General features: G+C 37.4%; 1 protein-coding gene across 1 annotated transcript in view; it reads right to left on the reverse strand.

Annotated features, from left to right (window-relative positions):
• Positions 1-25,368, reverse strand: part of LOC126474975 (A disintegrin and metalloproteinase with thrombospondin motifs adt-1-like) — a 151,848-nt gene that overhangs the window by 75,878 nt on the left and 50,602 nt on the right. Inside the window, exons 6-9 of the mRNA XM_050102498.1 lie at positions 15,137-15,271; positions 14,935-15,041; positions 11,624-11,766; positions 1,208-1,410 (exon numbers count right to left, since the gene is read on the reverse strand). Coding sequence (XP_049958455.1) covers positions 1,208-1,410; positions 11,624-11,766; positions 14,935-15,041; positions 15,137-15,271 — 588 coding nt within the window. The remainder of the gene's footprint in view (positions 1-1,207; positions 1,411-11,623; positions 11,767-14,934; positions 15,042-15,136; positions 15,272-25,368) is intronic.

The following is a 25,368-nucleotide window of genomic DNA, read 5'->3' on the forward strand; positions in this document are numbered from 1 at the left end:
GTTGTAATGAAAGCACACGGCAGAACCAAGGAACTTCTGTGTTATTCTGTGCTATTTTATAACTGTGACTATTGTTAGTGACAAAAGAACATTTTAGTTGAGAAGACTTTTAAGTAACTTTTAACTTGAACTTGCTAGAGGCAAGACATGTGTATGATTCCTGTATAATCGAGTAGTGGTTATCAAGCCAACTCTGTTGTAAATGTAACTTAATTGTTTCTGATGTGAGACGACGTGGGTGACTTACAGGAAGTCAATTGTTTATGTGAGAAGTGTGAAGTTCCTGTGACTAGCATCATTCTTCGGAGAAGAAGTTTGTAGAGGTTCCAGAAGCCGGCTATTCAGAGAAGAAGATCGGCTGTGTACACCAAGTAAGTCAACTCGTGTAAGAGAAGTGGGAAGTTTGCACATACACTTCACACACTCTTAGTCGTCAAAAATGTTAGAGGCTTCTGGCTGCTCATCTGCCAGTCTGTATAATTTCGTCATCTCAAGCCTAGTATGCCTGATACATTAATTTTAGTTAGGACTATAAAGGTTCAAAGTATGTATGTATGTGTGCCTCAATGAACTTAGACACAAGTTAACTCATTTTATACATAGGAAACCTGCATTCTTCTGTGGGTCATAGTCACTGATGAGGCATACTAACTGTGTCTATTGTTATTGCCAAAGTTGAATCACTATCACTGCATCCAAAAGAGCTCCAAAGTTCCCTAGTTCCCTGTTGCTGACGATTTTCAGTTACATGTGGCTGAGAAAGTGAGTATAAAACAAATGCTGTTCATATGCTAAGGTATCTACCTCTCAGAGCATCTGGTGATGGCAACTTCATTAGCTGCTTAGGTATTACACACCTACCAAATCATATTGGCTGTCCTCATTAGCATGGTTAATGACAGTTTATGCAGGGGAAAAATGAAGAATTGTATGGTATGGTATGTTTGTTTACCTACAAATTTAATTATCATTTACTATTTTCCCTCCAAAGTGTACCTAATTATATAATACTGAAGTGTGTTGGACATCCCAATGGAAAATATGACCATCAAGCTAATTTTAAGTTTTTGAGAATGAGCATAAAAAGTGAAATGTTTCCATAACCCAAATGTGTAACTATGTTTGTTACACTTTATTGTGTTTCTTTGAAAAAAAAATCTTTCTGTGCCAAAAAAGGAAGTAATCATCTCCATCACATATGTAGTACCTTGGATTGTTGCAGCGTCTTGTCGATACTCGAATCCCTGTGCTTCCTGTGCTTAGTAGGCCATCATCTCCCAACAGGCAACCTGATGCACACTCAGAGTATGGAGACCATTCACTCCAACCACCATCAACTTGCTGATTTGCAAAGAAGCCTGCTTGGATAGCTGACAGTCCTCTAGTGATGCATCGACCACTGCGGCACCACTGCAATGTCATTAAAATTGCCAGTTTTTATTTACATGGAAAAACAATCATGATTGAGCATCAGTTTTTTCTCCAGCTACAGCTACTATATGGTTTAATGGAACCAAGTTGGAGCACATGCATGTGTTAAGAATAAAAGGACAACATAAATTCATAAGCTGATCATCATCATCTTTTTTTTTAAATGCATAACCACTACCCAGCCAATCTATGGTAGTAGTTATCTTTACTCATTCCATTGTTCCTGCTCCACACAGTTTTCAAGAATCATATGTAGTATAATAAAGTGAGACAAAATGCTAACAAACACTTAATTAGAAGACGACAATTTTGTTCTGAATAATGCAGCATTACAAAGTAATTTATGAAATGTTACATTTGGCTATGCATTAATGTAATGTAAGAGTGTGATTTGGAGACAGTAGAGTGTTGTCAGGAGACTGTTTCAGTACTGTGCATCATTCTCAATATTCATATAATGGGTGAAATGGTGATTCAAACTTTTGATGCTATAGTTGGCTAATTATTGCAATGTCGTTAAGCAGCAAGTCAAGAACTGTTAACTATAGTCCATAATTGCTCAATATGGTACAATATTGTGATAATAATACAATGGAGAGTATGGGCAATGTATGGGAAGATATTGACCTCCGAAAATAACTCCTTGTCTTAGCATCAGTGGAAGTAAGACTGAGTGGCAATATTGTAGAAGTATCAGAACTTTCCCATGTTACTTCTTTAAGCTCTAAACGTGACTATACACTGTTGACTGAGAGGTGTTTTTGTGGGATACTGTTTAAAAGAGGACTTCATGCGTGTGCATAATAATCATTTGCATCAGGGCAGAACGTTTCATACCAGTGGCTAAAGGTCATACATAATACCTGTAAATTATGCAACTTATCAGTCTGTGTAGCTGTGATAGAGCGATTGTGATAGAAATGTTGATGTTATAATGAAGCAGTTTTAATGATCATCTGTGTGTTAATGATGTCTTGAACCAAGTGTGCATGGGCATTCACTAACATCGATGTACTATTGAGAACTGTCATATGATATGTTACTAATTTGCTGTAATGTAACCAGTTGGACTCACAAAAATATGTTTTATTATATACCCTCAAGTGGTGCATAATTGTTCAAACCCATCACATCAGCTGTTTCTACTGCTACTTGGAAAGAAATTGTAGCTCTCAAAAAACTACACTTCATTACATTTAGAAGTACATAGCCTCAAATGCGACTTGGGTTCTGAAATTACTGATTCTCTTGTAGTACATGCTTTTTTACTTAATGAGTTAAGTGCAGATGGTAGAAGGTGTGAACTTTTTCTCTTTGAACATTAAAGACTGTGCCTTAAAAGCATGTCATGGAATAATAAATAGAAATGTATAATTGTATGCTTAGTGTTCCTATAGGATATACCAAAAGTAAATAAAAATTTCATCTAACTTACTACTTACTTTGCAAGCTGTAAAAGCTCAAACCTCAACTCATATTATTTATTTATTATTATTATTTTTTTTTTTTTGTAAATGTCTATTAGCACAGATCATTATTAATTGAATACTAGGACTATTGCACATCAGATAGGCACATCAAAAGCAGCTGCTGACCTTCTGGAAAATATTCTTAGCAGATTAACAACAACTACAGACTGTATTCCTTGTACATTTCTTGCTCATCCACAAGTGAATGCCTCTATTATACATGCAATCATCTCTTGTTATCCCATGAAGTGAGAAATATTCTTCTCACCCCCTCCAAATTGATAATCTGTCACTGTCTCAACCCACTCAGTACTCTTATCAATCCTTATGCCCCATCTGTGCATCTGCCTACTATCCATCTAACAAATGGCTGTTGCCAAACTTGGCCAGTGGCTGCCTGAGCCACACTGTTATGTGAAATATGCTGTTCAGGAAAATGTTGTTGATTCTAACAATCGCTGCACTATCTGTGCCATCTCATGTCATCCTGCTAACATCAGTTTTTGTGAACTGAACATTTGGAACTGTAGGTCCATCATTAGCTTCATTCCTGCAATCTCTCAAAACATGTATAATCTTGTTTCTTATACTGATGGTGCAGTGGTTAGCACACAGGACTTGCAAACGGGGGCAACGATGGTTCAAATCCATGTCTGGCCCTCCAGATTTTAGGTTTTCCATGACTTCCCTAGATCACTCCAGGCAAATGCCGAGATGGTTCCTTTGAAAGGGAATGGCCAATTTCCTTCTTGATTGTAGAAATAATCTGACCTGGTGCTTCATCTCTAATGAACTTGATGTGGGTGGGGTGTAAACCCTAATCTCCCTTCCTTCCTTTCTTCCTTCTTATTTTGAAACAGTTTTATACATGTGCCTTCCACTTTGTAATGTATAGCTTGTCACTAATATTGTAGAGTAAGTGATTCCATTTTAATTCATTGGGGTTAATTTGCATGGGCATGAGGAAACATGTAAACCACAGTACAGAGGTTCTGCTAAGGAGTTGTATCAAGATTGCCTGACCGAGTGCTACAACAGATGTCAAGAGCACAGACTGTAGACAATATCATTATAGAATATATTTGATGGATTTCCATGCCAGGTTCCGTATTAGGATGACATTGCATCAAAATGGAATTTCCCTCCAAAGTTTGAACAAGAAGTCAATTTAGTCAGACCAAGGGTAGTATGACCTCTGAAACTACTTACTACAAGAAAGTGTAATTCCACAGTTTCCAGTAACACATTCATTTGGCTGTTTTTATCCTGAGAAATAATGTGAAAGCAGGATGACTTGATTTGTGACTATAGTTGTGAAACATAAATTGCTTAGTACAGAAGAGTATCTAATGCAGATTCCATTCATGAAGTTGGAAAGAAACACTGGTTGGCTAAAGAGTTGATAAATGCAGTAACAGCACTGTCCATTAAAGTAAAGGGTCCATTCTTTAGCCCTGATCTCGGAGAGAGTTTTAATCAAGATTTATAGAAGACTATTCCCTCCAACCAATTAGTTTATGAACCTTTTTTTTTCCATTTTGTGTATGAAGAGAATACTGATGGTTGCATCTTTAAAAATAAATAGTAAAAATGTTCAAGTGGCACAAAAAAATGCAAGGTCATGTTTGATAGAAAATGCATAGTCAACTGATTTTCCCTTCTTTCAAGAAAAAACTAACAAAAATGATTGGAAATATAGCTGCTACTTGGGTAAGCGTCTGGGAAGTTGCCATCTTAACTGCATAACTCAGCTTAAGTTCCAAACTAATGCATACATCCCAAATAAATTACAGTTTTATTGAACTGTAGCACCAGTTACAGTTACTGAGTCCTGCAGTTAGTTAAAAATACACTGACCACATCCTTTTATCCATGATGAATTAGGAGCTCTGCAACTGTTCAGGAAAATATCTGTTTTATTGTGTTGAATCAGTTACACTTTTTGTCGAAAGTACAAGCTATTTTTAAGTAACTAGTTTCACTCATGGATTTCCTGCAGTCAGAATATCTACATGCTATGGCAGTGGTTCCCAACAGGTGGTCCGCAGACCGCAGCTATGCCAGAGGGGTTCACAAGATGCTATTAGAATAAAAAATATATTAAATATATTTCGTATGATAACAGATTTTTTGTTTTGGCTGCTTGCTGCATGAGCAGAGCTTTAGCGAACGCTAACTTCTGCATCTAGCGTCTTCCTAGAGCCAACTACAGTAGCACACTCTAGCGCGAAACTAGAATTAGTCAGAGGCAAATAGTTGTGCTGTATGCCATTAGACTGTGTGCACTTCCTCTTTGCAGCTGACAACTGACAGTCACTTTACACAGAAACTCGCATTTCAGACGACAATCGGCCCCTTGTTAATTTATTGCCAGTGCTTTAACAATGTTGTTTACATATTCAATATTCTATATTAAAATAGTAGAGTTTGAAAAATAAATACTAAACACCCAGATTTGAAGGCAAAGATTTTGAGCAATAATCAAAAATGTAACAATAACAATGATGGCTAAATTGAAAAAGTTTTAAGATCAATATTTTTTCAATAATGAATATGTCAATGTTTTTCTAAGTACCAAAAATAGAAAACGTATAAAAAGACTCTTAATTTGGCTTTTTTAGGTACTTGATACTGTGATATGACAAGGTACCAATCATGCTCGATGGGGGGTCCTCGAGAAAATTTTGTTGGGAACCCCTGTGCTATGGTATAGAATCACAGAGTTCCTGGATATGCTCTCCTGCAGGATAGCCACCCATGCCTTCCATGTGGTTTGTTTGTAACCCCACAAAGCATTAGCTCTGCCCCCTGGAGTATCATGACAAATTTCTGTCCAATCATATCCTATACATTTTTAATAGGCCACATGTCAGGTGATCATCCGTGCTAGATAAAGTCATACATCTTCTCAAAAGCAGGTTTGCACACCCTGCTCCACATGTGGCTGGAATTATCCTTCTCAAATATGGCACATTGTGGAATATCCGAAAAGAACCAGAATGTATCACAGTTATCACCAAGTTTTATCGGTGTAATGAATTTTCAGGAGTGCAGTCATATAAATTCTTTTCGTCTCTTAATATTATGGCTGCATAATACCCAGCCATCTGAATCAATGGACCTTGAATCTCATCTTATAAAATTGCGACCCATGCCAATGAGCACTGTGCCATTGTTTTTAAGGTATGATCCAAAGTGCAGTACTAGACATACTGTCCAAATTAAAGACGGCAGCCTTCTGGTGAAGAATTTACTTATTCATATTGTTGGCATCTATGGATAGGGTGTAGAATGCGAGTATTTCTGTAGTTGGCTCATAAAAAACAATGCTACAGGTTCCCTGTTGATATTACATAAGGCTATACGTGGAATTTGTGACAAAGAAGTCCACACAGAGTGCATGCCAGCGAGGTACATCTGTTATATGAGCGACATTCCGTTGACTGTTTGTCAAGTGCATATTGGCAAAGTCCATAGGCTTATAAGACAGGTGTTAGGGGTATATAATCAGTCATTTGATTCAGAAGATGGATGACCATTTCACAGAAAAAATATCAGACAAAAAAGGAATTGGTTATAGCTGCTCTCTTGAATTTTAATTGACATATCATACATGTTTATCATTGTGATGCCTGGAACCATAGTAGGGAGATCCTATGGCCCTGGGGACTACCAAAACTTCCTCCATATCTCCCTCTGAAAAACTACTTTTTTCTATGCATATTTACAAAAATTTTAATTTGGGAGTAAGTTTACTAAAAATGAAGCACAGCAATGAGCAAAGAACATTAAGAAATTCGATGCTTTAGCATGTATGAGAGTTCCATTTTTACTCGATTTACAATGAAATACCTAATAAATAATTAAGGCCTACTTTCAGTAGTCTTACGGCACAAGATGCGTGAGCAATGCAAACAATTACCAATGGCAGAGCACGTGTATATGTAGTAACCTTGGAGCAGACATTTGTTTATACAAGAGTTCCATGTAGATGAATGATTCAGTTGCCTATAAGCATTACAGCTAACTCCTGTATTATTAATCCCCACATAATTCTTTTCTATTTGCACAGTAGATTGTTATTAACCAAAACTTGGGAGCAGCAACAATAATGGCTGGGGAGAGAAGTAAATTACATTTCCCCACTGACTGTCTTCCTTGCTTTGTCCACCAAGTGTCTCACTCCAGCCCTTACCGTATTTACTCGAATCTAAGCCGCACTTTTTTCCGGTTTTCGTAATCCAAAAAACCGCCTGCGGCTTAGAATCGAGTGCAACGCAAGCGGAAGTTATGAAAAATGTTGGTACGTGCCGCCACAACTAACTTCTGCCGTCGAATATATGTAGCGCTACGCAGGCATGCTTTGTAGGTACAAAGATAAATACTGGCGCCAAAACCTCTGCGTCAGTAAATAATTTTTTTTAAAAAAAGTGGAAGACGAGCTTTTTTTCTCCGCCGCGAGTTTCGACCACTGCATTTTCATACATTATCCAACGAAGTAAATACAAAAGCAGTATCGTTCATCTTCGAATGGTGCACAGTTTCAGTGTACTACGAAAATCTGACTGGCAAGACTGTTTGGGATGTTTGTCAATATGGCCAACTCTACGTTCTGAATTTTTTTCGTATCTGTGAGAAGAGATGGTTGCTAATAGGAACCTGATGAAATTTGAATCACATACAGTATTCTCTTCACCATAAGAATAATACGAATATAAACATTTTGCCATGTATTCTTTCGTGTTTGCTGCTATCTCATTTAAATCCTGTCTGCCTAATAAACTACGAAACTAGAGTGAGACAACAGCAAACGCGGAAGAATATACGCATCGTGTCATGTTTATATTCGTATTATTCTTATGCCTAATAGTGATACAGTCAGAAATGAAGCACGGCAAGTGACTAGATTTTTAAATCTAAGATGACTCTAATTTCTGTGCAGAATTTGATGTAATAAAGAAGTGGCCGCAAAGATTTTCAAACGGAGAAAAATTTTCGCCTAACTCTCGTTCAGAACATGTTCTATCATACGCAGTCTATTACTTGATTCTTGTCGATCATTATCAAAGAAAGCAGCAGTTATCAACAAATAGCAGTCTCTTGCCATTGTTTCGCTAATGAGACGATTCCTCTTTCGTTTTTAATTGTACGCGGCGGTAGCGCGCACAAAAGCAAGCCATGCCGCGAGCAGCGACAGGCTGTAAACACGCACTATCAGAATGCGACAAACAATGCATGACACAGTGCAGTAATGCATTTTCAGCTTAAGAGTGACGCAAACACCTATAACAAAGAAAACGGCATTTATCAGATCAAAGCAAAATAAGCAATCGATTCAAACCAGACGAAGCACGTGAAAAAGGAAGGGTACCCGTATAAATACGGACGGAGCGCCTGACGCATAGCAATGGCTACGTGGTAAAGCTTAACTGCTAAGCTTACGACCCGAAACAAACTACTGTAGCTATATCGTCATTCATTCGACCTAAATTGTGTCTCATATTACAATGGACCAACTTTGTTTCGATTTGGAGGTGCGGCCTAAAACTTTTCTCTCCCCTTGAATTTCGAGTCTCAAATTTCAGGTGCGGCTTAGATTCGGGAAATTTTTTTTTCCTTTATTTCGAGTCTCATTTTTCAGGTGCGGCTTAGATTCGAGTGCGGCTTAGATTCGAGTAAATACGGTACTCGTCAAAAATAGGCAGAAATCTGAAGCATTCAGTCAAACAGCATATTTGCTTCAGCGTGTGCTTGCTGAACAATGAGATCCTACAATCCAAAAACATAAAGTTTTGACAACCAGCTTGACAGCAATGGTATACGTATGTCCATTGCTATCTGCCCACTGCATGTCTTGATGCTGGACAATAGACATTAATGGAAAGGAATTTGGCAGGAAAGTCCCACTTTAAACTGACAGTGTCAAACACCAACACAGAGAGGTTTCCAACTGTTGCAGTAATCTAGTGTCAAATCCACACTGTGGATGAAGCTTTACAGTCTCCAATGGGTGTATGGACAAGAGTGTGGTCATCCTATGCTGCAGTCACAGTCACATCACATGGTTCAGTAACTGCTTCTTATTATGTACAGCTCTTCTACCCAATGGCTCCATACACAAATCAGTGTTGTAATAGCATTCCCTGTGTGAGCCAAAATGTCACAGTATTCTGCCCCACTGAAACTCCCTCACAAATTGATGTTGCACAACTTGACATCAGCGGGACACACTGACACTATCTTTCAGATTATCATTTCATTGTATGCCTCTTTGCTGACAAAAATAGTGTAACACTGCCCATTCTAATCACACAATACACTCCTTGCTTGGCTTCTCTGTATCCCACTATCTTGGCAGCACTTATTGCTGGTACATTGTTTGGCTTGTTATCTGGGTTGGGATTCATATGAATCATTCTTTTCTAATCTACACTAACTGAATATATATGTGTCAAAGCTGACAGTTATTCAGTAGAATAATCTTCATCTTATTATGAATCTGATTTCAATCAGAAATGCGTTATATTTACCAGGAGACAAATGGACTGACCAATACTTAGACATATGAGGAAGTGTGATCAAAAGCAATGCAAATTTTTAATTTCATAGGCTTTATAAATCTGATTTTCAAAATTTTTTTCATCTAGTTGGTACACATGTTCCTGATGTATGTTTGCATTTTCAACTGTTGTCAACAATCAAAAATGCTATATTTGTTTGCAAATGCTTGGCGAATTTTTACTTTCAAAAAGGATGGATCAAAGAATTTGTATTAAATTTTGCTTGAAAATGAAATAAAGTGCAGCACCACATTTGAAACGTTAACTGTGGCTTTTGGAAAATCTGCTATGAGTAATATAAGAGTTTAAAAGTAGCATAAACTTTTCAAAGAGGATCAAGAAGATGTTGAAAATGGCAATCATCCTCAACACCTTAACACATCAATTTCTGACGGTTCTGCAAAATCACCATCAGAGAGATTGCTGATGATATTAGCATACCCTTTGGCTCATGCCAACCAGTTTTTTTTTTTTTGGGCATGAAACGTGTAGGAGCAAAGTTTGTTAAAAAATTGTTGAATTTTGACCAAAAGTGACATCACATGAACATCACTCAGGAATTGCTAAATTAAAGTCAGTAACAATCCAGAGCTTTCGAAGCTGGTTATAACAGGTGACGAAAGATGGGTATACAGGTATGACATTGAAACCAGGCCAGTCATTCCCATGGAAACTGCCTGGGAAAAAAAAAAAGAAAAAAAAAAATCGAGAAGTGCAATCACATGTGAAGGTTCTTCTCATTGTTTTCTTCTATTACATATGGTCCTACAGACAATAAGGAATATTACCTGGAAGTTATGTGCTGTTTGCATGAAGTAGTCTGAAGAAAATGACCAGAATTGTGGCAGAACCACCTGTGGAAATTTCATCACAATAATGCTCCTGTTCCTGCACCATTTCTTGTTCATGACTTTTTGGTAACGAAAGAAAACCATTATGTTGCCTCAGCTACTGTATTTGCTGGACATGGCCCCTGCGACTTCTTTCTATTCCCAAGACTGAAGAGAACCATGAAAGGACATTGTTTTGTCACCACTGATGAGATGATAACAGAATCATTAAAGGAGATGAACACTGTAACAAAAAGTAAGTTCCAGAAGTGCTTCCAAGACTGGAAAAAGTGCTGACACAAGTGTATTATATCTGAGGGGGCTTACTTTGAAGGGGACAAAGTTGATGTTGAATAATAAATAAAGATTATTTAAGAAAAACAAAAACTCCCATTACATTTTGATCACACCTCATGCAGCTCCTATTTCAGCTAATAGGGACATAAAGTAAATAACAGCAGAGCAACAGATTACAATGTGTTGAGAGAGAATGAGGCAGCTACGGGAGAAAATAAGTAAAATGAAATGTAAATAAACAAATTTAGCAAGCAGTAATGGGAAAAAGAATCTTTGGATATCAGGCTAATGTGCAATGAGTCTTGGAGGATCACTGGATGAGAAGATATGATGTAGAGGAAGTGCAAAACCTCAGAGATCAGGAAAATCAGTGCTGGTTGGGATAATCTAAATATTTCATATGGTATAGCAGACTCTTGGGTCATGCTGTGCTTGAGTACTGCACATCCCCAGGTGCACAGTTTGCCTGGGTCAATTCAGAAGAAAGTTTTGCTAATGTTAGTCATTCCATATTGGAAACAACAAACAAAAATTGGAAAGACAATATCTCAGCATATGAATGGTAGATTGCACATAGACCCAAGTAACATATCAGGAAATTGTGCTAGCTTTTTGGATATGGTGTCACTCTTTTTTACGAGCTCTGCATCCAGGCCATGAGGGCCCAAGGGATGTAGACTGGCAGCTGTGTTATCCTCTGCCTTGTGGCATCATTTGAATGTGGTATGGAGGGGCTTGTGGTCAGCACATTGCTTTCAGACTGTGGAGCTACTACTTCTCGTTCAAGTATCTCCTCAGTTGGAATCATGAGGCTGAGTGCACCTTTCATCAGTCCTCCCACCAAGACAAAAAATCCTTGGCAGTATGGAGAATCAAATCTGGGCCCTCCACATGGGAGCCATTTATGCTGACCACTCAGCTACGAAGGCGGACACTTCTATTTTAATATAGTTAGTCACATCTATGGCCACAGCAATATTGCAAAAATCCAACTAAACACTTAAGTGTGTACCTAATTAACACTGTGTATTCGTACCTTGTTCCTGCCACATGGTGTTCCTTCAAGTGCTGGATGAGATGTCCAAGTGTAACGGTCACGTTGACAGTGCAGATCCCTGCAGATATCTTCCAATGGTTGTTTCACAGCATGAATGCTGCCATGCCCATATTTAAGCATACCTGTCACATGAGTAAGTGTTCGCAGCAAGTGAATTTTCAAAATCAAATTACAATTAAATAACGACATGAAAGGAACTGCTTCATCTTTCAGCGATTACATACAAACAGATCGGATGTGTGTTCACAGGAGTCAAGTTGGCTCCATCTTATGCCAATCTTTTTTCATGCAGAGACACAAGCAGATAATCAGTGCCTCATTTAAAAATTGGCATCTGGCCCTTAACGTAAATAAATGTAATGTGGGGGTTGTAAACAGACGAAAGGATCTGATAAACAATTTGTAGTTACTGGAATCAGTCACAACCTGAAAATATTTAGAAGTTTCTGTCCAGAGTTACTTAAAGTAAAATGAACACATAAATTTAAGTGTGAGGAAGGCAGGTGCCAGTCTCAGATTTACTGGAAGAATCCTAAGACACAATAGTTCATGCATGTAATAGGTTGCTTACAAAATCTTTGTTTGACCAATTCTTGAGTATTGTTCAACATTGTTCTGTTAGATGAACAGAAGAGGGTGAGGTGTGAATGCACAGGACTGCCAAATCGGTGTCATTATTGATAATAAATTCAAAGTTATTGTGAACTGGGTGTGAAGTTATTATCCTCTTGTGAGCTTTGTGTGTTTTCTGTGGTTACATCTGTTATCTTTGGAATCATCAAATTACCACTCAGAAGGCAACATATGTGATAACACAACAAAAAGGAGCATCTGAATTATCATCTGCAGCAACCACATTGTGTGTAATTATTTGCCGTGACAGCCTTGTATTAAATTAACCATTATTATTATTCGCATGACAGATGCTCCACTAAACACTGAAATGACTGCTGTAAGTGTAATACTCAGCCTGATGACTGTAAAGCCATAATTTTTATGGTCTGCTCAGTTAAGAGTAAGTTAGGCTTAGACCACATCACTTCCAATGAGACTAATTGTTGGGCCAACTCTTAATGAGAAGATCACTACAGGCGATCAAAAGTAACTTTACTTATCATTGTAGACAACTACACCATCAGGCATGCACTTCTATTCAATCCGAGATAGGTGACTTAAGCTGTTGCACAGAAGAACTAGATGATCACACGCCCATGAAAACTAACGCGTCACCTTCGTTCATTGAAAGACGTTGCGATGAATGATGACTTCCTAAGGAACATTTGGCAGTTACACTTGTCTGCTATAATTTTAAAAACAATAATAGCACTCTATCATTTTCTATCTCTGTGGCAATTACTGGATTTGTGTGCTTTGTTTCATTCTTAATTAAATTCATTCATTAAACACACTACTCTTTAAATAGCTAAACAGTAAATATTAAATATAAATTCCAAACAGGATGTTAATAGTACTTTAGCAGAAGTGACATCAAATGACAAAAATTTGATTAATACAGCAATTCAAATTGCAGTAGTATACATGTGATGGGTGAAATCAGAAATGAAGACAGAAATCCAGTGAAAGGGTGTTTGCAATTGCACATTCCTATTGTGCTGAATTAACACTAGGATTGTTACAAGTACTTCATGCATACTGTGCATAGTAATTATGAATAGTACACTACATTTAACCTAATTACCAAATATTTAACTGAAAAGACTCTTTGCCTGTATAAACATGTAATTATGCCATTATGTACAGGCCAGTACAACTGTACTTAAACAGGTACAATATGTTAAATTTATGTAAACAGCTTGAAAGTTAATAAACAAATACTGTATGAGGAGTGTTCACAGATAATGGGCAGTGATGTGAAGAAAAACTGTAACAGAAAAATAGAAGAATTACTCTAGGTGAGAGAGGATTTGAAAGAAAGATGAACATGAGATGAGAGATAGATTATATCCCAAAAATAAAGAGGATGATGTGAGAATGAGGACATAAGGGTAAGAGAAGAAAAAAAAATGTTGAATAAAAACAAATGAACTTACAAGAAAGAAAGGAAGGCTGAAGCAAGTTGCAGAGAGAGGATGAAGCAGAGTCTCATAGACAACAGATATTATAAGACTGGACAGATACTGGAAAAAATCCTGATGTATGGTATTTAACAACATTTGAACTTGGATAAAGTCCAGGTTCCAGTACTGGTAACTTACATGTTCACCGATTTTGCTGTGAATAAGAGACAAAATTTTTGTCATTGTGGTAATAATGGAAAAACTTATGTTACCTTACAAGGGAACCTCCCCATCGCACCCCCCCTCAGATTTAGTTATAAGTTGGCACAGTGGATAGGTCTTGAAAAACTGAAAACAGATCAATTGAGAAAGCAGGAAGAAGTTGTGTGGAACTGTGAAAAAATAAGCAAAATATACAAACTGAGTAGTTCATGGCAAGATAGGCAACGTCAAGGACACTAAGAACGCAGGAGCGCCGTGGTCTTGTGATAACGTGAGCAGCTGCGGAACGAAAGGTCCTTGGTTCAAATCTTCCATTGAGTGAAAAGTTTAATCTTTTATTTTCAGTTTATCTGACAAACTCTTATGTTTTCATCACTTTTTTGGGAGTGATTATCACATCCACAAGAAAACCTAAATCGGGCAAAGTAGAAGAATCTTTCTACCCCTTCACCAAGTGTACAAGTTAGGTGGGTCGACAACATATTCCTGTCATGTGACGCACATGCCGTCACCAGTGTCATATTGAATATATCAGATGTGTTTTCCTGTGGAGGAATCGGTTGACCTATGACCTTGCGATCAAATGTTTTCGGTTCCAATTGGAGAGGCACGTCCTTTCGTCTACTAATTGCACGGTTTTGCGATGTGGTCGCAAAACACAGACACTAGACTTATTACAGTGAACAAAGACGTCAATGAACGAACGGACAGATAATAACTATGCAAAAATAAAGAAAATAAAATTTTCACTCGAAGGACGCTTTGAACCAAGGACCTCTCGTTCAGCAGCTGCTCACGCTACCATGGGACCACGATGCTCCTGAGCTCACTTTGTCCATGATGTTGCCTATGCGACTCGTGGACTACTCAGTTTGTATATTTTGCTTATTTTTTCACAGTTCCACACAACTTCTTCCTGTTTTCTCAATTGATCTGTGTTCAGTTTATCAAGGCCTATCCACTGTGCCAACTTATAACTAAATCTGAGGGGGGTGCGATGGGGAGGTTCCCTTGTTAGTAAATTATGCTATGGAACATTGTTAATCTTACATTGAACATCAGCATCAAATCGCTCTCCTGGAAGAATTCTCTCAGCATTATGGTCCAAGGGCCCTGAGGCTGTGCTGTAATCCAACAAACACTCTGCCTGGGGAGTCCTGAAATAGAGCCCTAAAATGTCATTTTAATTCTCTAGATAGGACAAAATGCAGGAAATAGTTATAACTTTCTTATTTTTTACTGAATATCTTACTCTAAAAAAGCTTCCAAGTAGCGCTGGCTGCAAGGAGACCATGTAATTTTACCACTTCCAAGTGTGGGAGACATTATGTAGCTACCCGGATCACAGTCATTATCTGCTAGCGGCCCATCATGACGCATTCCAAGGCTGTAAATATATAATCTACATGAGTGCATTTTTGATAGTACCGTAATATAACTATGTATGTTGTCAGAACACAGTAACACGCAGAAAAATCTTAAGGAACTGATGCTCAACAGCTCAGATATGTTCAATAAAAGTCATGATGAGAAAGCTGTATGAAATAATATTTATTTGTTATTATCTGAATTGGTGTTGAGTATTTCACTCAGCATCAATGGTTTGACTGACTGTGACATGATGCTGTAGGGAAGGCTTTGCTGTACTCTTTACTCTAAAATTAAATTTGTTGAAAAGTTGCTTTGTGATACGTGGTAATGGTAACTGCACTTGGAAACAAATGGAGTCACAATTGTGCTCAAGATCAAGAGACCATTGGCTCTCAACTGAGATTTTCACAGTACTTCATGTTCAGCGCAGATTACTATTACCGTTTTATGTCAAGGTAATTTTTGATTCAGTTTCATTTAATAGTAATGAGTATGGGTGGTATCAGTCCTATAGCATGAATATTACATTAGGTCAAACCAGTGACAGGAAGCAAAGCTAAATACTAGTTTAGTTAATGGTAATGCAGCCGTTAGTACTTTTTCATCGCCATGACTTCAGCAGTAGAGAAAATTATGAAGAGCCCAGGTTGTGTGATTTAGCCAATCTCTGATAATCTTTAAATTGTTTACTTGCATAACTAAAAACAAAGTCATCATCAATGTACAGATGTTATGAGTACTAGTATTGAAATTTTATATCAAAATATGCTTGAAGTGTTAAACGCAACTGTGGCACTATTAAAAAATTTTGGAAAGCTAAAAGTTGTGCACCTGACTAAAGTTAAGAATGTAGTAGTCCTTGGTTGTCAGGTTGTGAATCACAGCTGACATCTTTCACTTCCTACATATTTAAGGAAAGCTCTAATATGATCACAGAGAATTCCGGGTGCTACACAAATAATGGACTAAGTAAAACTACCACTCAGTGTACTGTGGAAGAATTGAGTGGTAGATAGTAGTGTTAAAGTAGGTGACAGACTTCAGTTCATTGATAGGAACTTAAGAAAATGCAGTCAACCTACAAAGAAGACTGCCAATAAGACACTAGTGCAACCCATCTTAGACTATTGCTCAAGTGAGTGGGACACATACCTAAGACGACTATCTGGAGATTTCGATTGTATACAAAGGAAAGCATCACAAAAACATGGAAAAAACCAGAGCTGGCTATGCTATTTCACTAAAGCCTACTTACAAAGTTTGGAGAAACAGTGTTAAGTGAGGAAGATACTACAGCCCTTACATATCACTCCTACAGGCAATGCAGAGACAAGATTAGATTATTTACAGACCATACAAAAGCACTTAAGTAGCTTTTCACCCTATACTCCCTACACATATGGAAGAAACCCTAGTATGTGGTGACAGTGAGAAGTACCCTCCTGTAAACTTCACAGGGGTTTGCAGAGTATGTACATAGATGTAGATGTAAAGCAGGTCTGCGGTAAACATTTCAAATCTTAATCTTACAATGCATCACGTTATTTCAAGCAAGAAAAAATAACCTGTTGTAAAATTCCTTGAGATCAGTCAATAATATGGTAAAATAAAGTCAACATTAGATAAACTACTCAAGAAGTTGTGTTCTGCATGTTTTAATCAAAGAAGTATCTTTCATTGCGTCAACCTGAAGATGAGGATGTTGGCTTATTTTGCAATTTTTCACTCCCTACTGTCTTGTACAATTATAACTACACATCTTGCAGATGAGAACATTCAAATATTTTCCTCTGAAGAAATTTTGTTTTATTCTAAAGGTGTGGATTCAACTGCGTATTTAATTTTTTTTAATTTGTCATCAATATAACACAATAGACAGGACCTGTAAAATTGCATTTCATCTTGATTTTCAGCATATGAATGCAGATAGAGTTGTAATTAAAACCACAAACAATTAAAAGAAGAACAAAGACAGATTAGGGTCCAAGTCCTATCAATTGAGAGGTCATTAAAGACAGAGCACAAGCTGGGATGGTGGAGGAACTGGCTGTGTCTTTCTCAAATAAACCATCCTGACATTTGCTTTAACTGGTGTAGGAAAACCACTGAAAGCCTAAATCTGGGTGGCTGCCAGGGATCTGAAATGCCTTCTCAATGTGTGTCCTGATAGCTCACTCAGCAAATAGAAAACATCCTATGCGAATACACAGTGCTAGGTAACTCATTTTTACCTGTTAAGTTAAGAACTACACAGTATCTTTAAACAACACAGTTTGCACTGTTTGTGTAAATTCCGTCTTCTTCACTGAGTACTGTGTTGAGTGCAATCTGCTGTCTCTCTCTCTCTCTCTCTCTCTCTCTCTCTCTCTCTCTCTCTCTCTCTCTCAAACACACACACACACACACACACACACACACACACACACACACACACACACACACACACACAAAAATCAGAAATAAAAACGTAGACTTCCAACTTCACTAAACACACGCATATAACTCATTTTTATTCTTAATCTCTGAGCTATCTTTGAGCTCTTGATTTCAAAAGTATCACTTTCCTAGTGACACCTTCAAGAGGTGTATTATGATATGAATTTTTTCAGGGCTCATAAAACTTGTAATGTATGAAGGAGTCTTCTCAGAAATATGGTAGAATTCAAGTTATAGACTAAGAGGCAAAAACAGCAGCCACCGAACATTATTTTGGTAAAGTCTACTGACAACAAATTATGACTAGTCTTGATATAATTATGGAAATTATATTTAGATTACGGAGCTGCTATTTTTATCTGCTACTTCATACTAATCTTTCATATAAATTTTCTGAGTTCAGTGAACACTAGATGATGGTTCAGATGGCTCTAAGCAGTATGGGGCTTAACATCTGAGGTCATCAGTCCCCTAGACTTAGAACTACTGAAACCTAACTAACCTAAGGACATCACACAGATCCATGCCCAAGATAGGATTCGAACCTGTGACTGTAGCAGCAGCGCGGTTCTGGACTGAAGCGCCTAGAACTGCTCGGCCACAGCAGCCGACAGTGAACACTACCTATTGCTTGTATACTGAAAAAGTTTAAACATAAGTATCAGTGGAAACTGCATAATTAAGTCCAAATATTCTGTCAAATTATTTTCAGTTTCCTACTCCATGACTGCCACTGGCTATTAAAGACTTTTGCACTGGGTCATACAGTTTCTTTCTGAACCCTAGATGGGGATGCACGGTCTGTATGAAAATCATTTTTGATTCTAGTACTGTAGCTGTGAATTCCATAGTTCATCTTAAATTCACTTTTATTATTAACTATAGATACCATTAGAGAGTAAATGTATTGGTACGAGATATAAGACTCCCAAGATCCCCAAAGGGCTTCTGTAAGATGTTTGGTTATCAATTATAGATAATATTCTTATCATATTCATCTGTAGAATATATAAATTTTATATGTTAACCATCTCATCTGATTTATCAAGGCTCTGTTTAGTCAGAAACTACATCGCAAAAGTCCTAAACAAACCCAATTTGAAGACACTGAAGAAATTATGTGTACCATGGAAAGGCTTATTATGAAAGTATTGAGCTGTGCATAGTCATACAGCCTATTGCTCTGGGTGGTGAATGTTCATCAGAGAAAATGGTATCTTCAAGGGTGCCCCAGGGAAGTGTAATAGGACCACTCTTGACCTCGGTACACATAAACAACCTGACAGATAGGCTGAGCAGCAGTTTGTGATTCCAGAATGAGATTTTCACTCTGCAGCGGAGTGTGCGCTGATATGAAACTTCCTGGCAGATTAAAACTGTGTGCCAGACCGAGACTCAAACTTGGGACCTTTGCCTTTCACAGGCAAGTGCTCTACCAACTGAGATACCCAAGCATGACTCACACCCCGTCCTCACAGCTTTACTTCTGTCAGTATCTCATCTCCTACCTTCCAAACTTTACAGAAGCTCTCCTGCAAACTTTGCAGAACTAGCACTCCTGAAAGAAAGGATAATGCGGAGACATGGCTTAGCCACAGCCTGGGGGATGTTTCCAGAATGAGATTTTCACTCTGCAGCGGAGTGTGCGCTGATATGAAACTTCCTGGCAGTTTAAAAGTGTGTGCCAGACCGAGACTCAAACTCGGGACCTTTGCCTTTCACGGGCAAGTGCTCAAGTGTGGACCACTTGCCCGCGAAAGGCAAAGGTCCCGAGTTTGAGTCTCGGTCCAGCACACAGCTTTAATCTGCCAGGAAGTTTCAGTTTGTGATTGTTCGCTGATGGTGCTGGAGCATACTGGAAAGTTTCATTTTTGGGTGACTATAGGAGGATACAGGGTGGTTTTGTCAGAATTTCTATTTGGTATGATGCATAGCATCTTGCTTTAAATATGGAAAAACGTAAGTTACAACAGATGAGTAAATTCAGTGCAAATTTAGTATTAGTTGTGTGCTGTTTGATTCAGTCACATTGATTAACTATCTTGATGTAATGTTTTTAAGAGACATAAAATGGAATGAACACACAAGGTCACTTGTATGGAAGGCAAATGGTTGACTTCAGTTTATTTGGAGAGTTCTAGGAAAGTGTAGATTATCTATAAAGGAGACCATGTATAGAACACTTCCGTGGCCCAGTCTTTAATAAAGTTCTGGTTTTCAGTATTCGTATGAGATCAGATTAAAGGAAGACATCACAGCAATTCAGAGGCATTCTGCTAGATTTTTGCCGATAGTTTCTGTCAGTACACAGATATTATGTAAATTCTCCGTGAACTCAAATTGGAAGCCATGTCTTTACATGCAATATTGTTGAGAAAATTTAGAGAACCAACATTTACAACAGACTAAAGAATCTTTCTACTGCTGCTAATGCACATCTTGTATAAGGACCATTAAGACAAGATAAGAGAACCAGGGCTTCATATGGAAGCATATAGGTCATTGCTCCATTTGCAAATGGAAGCGAAAGGGAGTCACCAGCAGTGATACAAAGTATGCTGCACCATTCATCTTGTTGGCTTGCAGAGTATGTATGTAGTTGGAGAGAGTGAAGGAGAGAGAGAGACCAATTGCAGACCACTGTTAAAGAACATTCATAGCACTATTAACAGAACTGAAGTGGTGGTGTTATTGATGTGAAGGATAGAAACAGTACTGGTACATCATTCACTTCATTAATATCTTCTGCTGGAGCCCAGGCAATACATTAAATTCTGGAAGTTTTAATATGAAGTTTTAATATGATGATGTTATTGTAATTTAAAGTAGAGGACAGGTTCCCACTTAAGTTTGATTCTCCTCTACCTTCAAAATATAAAATCTAGAGTACAGTAATCTGTGTGCCGCTAGCACCACACATTAGTGAGGTGTCTTACTCAGAGATGCATCTGGCTGGTTTTGTAAGTACGTTATTGACAGACAGTGATCATTGGCAATTGCTCCTCACCATTTGCTATCCTTAGTAAGTTGGTTGTGTGTTCCATTGATCAGTCGCACGGTACAGTAGCGGTAACGATGTGGAACGTGTCAAGTGCACAGAGTTAATGATTAATATTTCTATTATTTACCCTATTCCCTTAAATGGCACAACATGCATATACTATATTTGTAGATTTATTTATTCCTATTCAAGAATTCATCTATGGTATAGATGGAGTTGTCAAGGAGATATGATTTCAATTAATTTTTTAAGCTATTACTGCTGTCTGTCAGCCATTTTATTTCATCTGGTAATTTGTAAAAAAATTTTATAGCAGCATATTTTACCCCTTTGCATGTCAAAGATAGGTTGAGTAAATAATAGTGTAAGTCTTTATTTTTTCTGGTATTATAATCATGAATATCACTGGTTTTTAAACTAGTCTATGTCGTTGAGAACAAATTTCATTAGTGAGTAAATGTACTGTGAGGCTGTTGTAAAAATTCGCAATCTTCTAAAAAGATGCCTACAAGATGTGCGATTATGAACCCCACACATTATTCTGACCACTTTCTTTTGAGCAGTGAATACTTTTTGTCTAAGCGTTGAGTTACCCCAAAATATTATTCCATATGACATCAGAGAGCAAAAATATGTTAGCTTACTAATTTCTATATCCTCAAAATTGGCAATTATTCTGATTGCAAAAGTTGCTGAACCTAGTCCCTTTAGAAGATTCAAAATATAAATTTTCCAATTAAGATTCTCATCTACATGTACACCCAAAAACTTAATATGCCCTACCCCATCTACTGACTTCTGCTGATGTGTTATATTTACTGAAGGAACTACATTTTTTGCAACAGAAAATGGGATTCACTGTGTTTTTTTCAAAGTTTAGAGCAAGCCCATTTGCAGAAAACCAATTCATGACTTTTCCAAAGACCTTATTTGTATCTTTTCAATTGGAGTTTCTTTTAGTGGATTAATAATTATGCTCGCATCATCAGGAAACAGTGTCAGTTCAGCTTCTTGTTTCAGATAAGAAGGGAAGTCATTCACATATATCAAGAACAGAAGGGGCCTCTTGATTGAACACTGTGGAACATCTAACGTAATTTCACCCCAGTTAGATGGAGTGGCAAACTTATTTAAATCACTTGACCCATATAAAGAAACTTTTTGTTTCCTGTTCTGTAGGTATGACTTAAACCACTCATATGATATTCCATTTATACCACAGAATTGTAATTTCTGTAACAGAATGTCATGGTTCACACTGTCAAATGCTTTGGACAACTCACAGAAAATTTCTATTGGTGACATTTTACTATTTAAAGACTCTATTATGTAGACAGTGAAATTATATATTGCTGTCTCTGTGGAACAGCATTTTTGAAATCCGAACTGTGATTTACTAAGTATCCCATTACTGTTGAGATGGCTAACCACTCTTGAGTACATTATTTTCTTGAAGATTTTTGAAAATGCTGTAAGCAAGGATACTGGCTGATAATTATTGACATCTGTGGTGTCCCCCTATTTGTAGAGAGGCCTACCAATGGCATATTTTAACCTGGGAAAATACCTTGAGTTAGTGATGCATTACACATGTGATGCAGAACATCAGCTGTAATTGCTCCACATTGTTTTAAAGAGATGTCATCTACTCCAACAGAATATTTATTTTTCAAAGATTTAATAATTTTACTTATTTCACAAGAGGTTGTTAGGTGAAACTTAATCTGACCAAAATTTTTCAAAACTGACTCTTCCATGTACTGCCTGGCTTTTTCTTTTGAACTATTCTCACCAATTTTTTCTCTTACACTTAAGAAATGGTTGTTAAATACATTAGGTACCTGTGTACTGTTGGTTAGGATGGTCTCATTCTCTTTAATAGTAATACTACCTACCCCTGTGGTTACTTTTCCTGTCTCCCTTCTAACAACATTCCATATTGATTTGATTTTATTGCTGGAGTTGTTAATTTCTTCTCTAACATAAAGATTTCTTGATTTCCATGCAACTTTTCTCAGTGTGTTACAATAATTTTTATAGTGTAAAACTACTTCTGGATCTTTACTAATTCTTTCTGTCTCATACAGTTTTCCTTTTCTTTCTGAAGACACTTTAATACCTGTAGTAATCCAAGGTTTCTTTGGAAAGTGCGTGGAGTTACATTTGGTAATTTTCTTTGGGAAACAATGCTCAAAAAGGGGTATAAATTTATCAAGAAATATGTTGCATGTATCATTAGCATTTGGCTCATTATAAATATCTCCCCAATTAACATTTCTTAAACTTTCTGTGAAGTGCTCCATAGATACTGGCTGGAGCAACCTCACACTTTTACTTAATGGTTTCTGAACTGTACATCTCGTTAGGTTTTGTAAGTTACTCAGTTGTGCATCATGGGCTGACAATCCATTTACCACAGGGAAAGCATGTGTTTGTTTTGCATCCTTTTTCTGTACAAATACATTATCTATTAGAGTGCTACTGTCTTGAGCTATACATGTAGGGAAATTTACTACTGATTCTAAGTTATATGTTGTTAATAACACTTCTAGTTCATTTTTCCTATCAGAATTACTTACAAAGTTTACATTGAAATCACCACAGATTAATAACTTCTTCTTTTTGTCTGGCTGACAGCATAATAAGGAGTCAAACTTTTTTATGGATAGCTCCCAGTCTCATAATTGGGACCTGTATACTGTTGCTAATACCAATACTACAGTATCTAGCTGAAGTTCACATGCACAAAACTCAAAGTGCTTATTGTCACAAAATTTACTTACTTCTAAAGTTTTGTATTTATACCCTTGTACTATGAAATGGCAACTCCTCCTTTACCCATCCTAGATCTACAAGTGTGTTGTTGGTGTCTTCAGTCCTAAGACTAGTTTGGTGCAGCTCTCCATGCTACTCTATCCTGTGCAAGCTTCTTCATCTCCCAATACCTACTGCAACCTAAATCCTTCTGAATCTGCTTAGTGTATTCATCTCTTGGTCTCCCTCTACGATTTTTACACTCCACACTGCCCTCCAATACTAAATTGGTGATTCCTTGATGCCTCAGAACATATCCTACCAACCAATCCCTTCTTCTAGTCAAGTTGTGCCACAAACTCCTCCTCTCCCCAATTCTATTCAATACCTCCTCATTAGTTATGTGATCTACACATCTAATCTTCAGCATTCTTCTGTAGCACCACATTTCAAAAGCTACCATTCTCTTCTTGTCCAAACTATTTATTGTCCATGTTTCACTTCCACACATGGCTACACTCCATACAAATACTTTCGGAATCGTCTTCCTTGCACTTAAATCTATACTTGATGTTAACAAAGTTCTCTTCTTCAGAAACGCTTTCCTTGCCATTGTCAGTCTACATTTTATATCCTCTCTACTTCGGCCATCATCAGTTATTTTGCTCCCCAAATAGCAAAACTCCCTTATAACTTTAAGTGTCTCATTTCCTAATTTAATTCCCTCAACATCACCCAACTTAATTAGACTACATTTCATTATCCTCATTTTGCTTTTGTTGATGTTCATCTTATAGCCTCCTTTCAAGACACTGTCCATTCCACTCAACTGCTCTTCCAAGTCCTTTGCTGTCTCTGACAGAATTACAATGTCATCAGCAAACCTCAAAGTTCTTTATTTCTTCTCCATGGATTTTAATACCTTCTCTGAATTTTTCTTTTGTCTCCTTTACTGCTTGCTCAATATACAGATTGTGTACAAGTGTAAGATGCTAAATTATATCTATTTATACTGACACTATCCATCCCCACAGTTATATGGTGTTCAGATTGACAGAGTACATCAATCTTATTCTTATTTTTGAGGTCATCTAAACACACTAATAGCTCATCTACTTTATCTTTTATTCCCCTGATATTTCTATGAAGCAAGTTATACTGCCCTTAGCTTTGCCCCTATTTACTGTACATGAAGTTTCTTTTATTCTATTTATCTTGGTTGTTGTTTGTCTGGACGTTGGCTTTAACCTAAAAAACCTGTCCGCCTGGACCCATTAACCACAGGGATCACCCCTTGTGTGACTGTGGCCCTCCTTACAGTTTCTGATAATAGAGAAGCTATTACACAGGTCCTTAGCTCTCTGACTGAACAGTGAGATGACAGCTTGTAGGGGACTGGAGCATTGTGTTGCAGCTGCTTTGTCTGTTTGCTCATTTTTGCAGATAAGTATGTCCCCCATTACCCATCAGAATGATATTTGGTTCTCCATTTGTTTACAGAAGAGAAAATTAGCCCTGTATTTTTTTGCTAGGTATGTTAGTTACAGTTTTTCTAATGTGCTGAGAGAAGTGAAGCAGAAATTTATTTGTTCAAAGATGCTTAACCTTTTGCACCACCATAAAGATTACATACAATTTGGCACTAACTACTGTGAATGTACTGGAAAGTTGAAATCTAAAGACATGATTTGGGGGAACTGCTGAGTATTCATTGGTGTCACCTTGTTGTCTCGCCTCTCTTTGTGGATAGTGATATTCAAGCAGCAACTGCCAAACTTAAATTTGGACCTTGCCATACAATTATCACTAGTCATCTCTTGCAGCAGTGATTATTGCAACCACTTGAAGATGTCAAATAGTTGCTTCAATAAAATATACTGGGTATTTTAAAATGTTATGTGTTGTTTACATTTTCTTTATAG

Source organism: Schistocerca serialis, chromosome 4 (assembly GCF_023864345.2).
Source record: "Schistocerca serialis cubense isolate TAMUIC-IGC-003099 chromosome 4, iqSchSeri2.2, whole genome shotgun sequence".
Taxonomy (NCBI): domain Eukaryota; kingdom Metazoa; phylum Arthropoda; class Insecta; order Orthoptera; family Acrididae; genus Schistocerca; species Schistocerca serialis.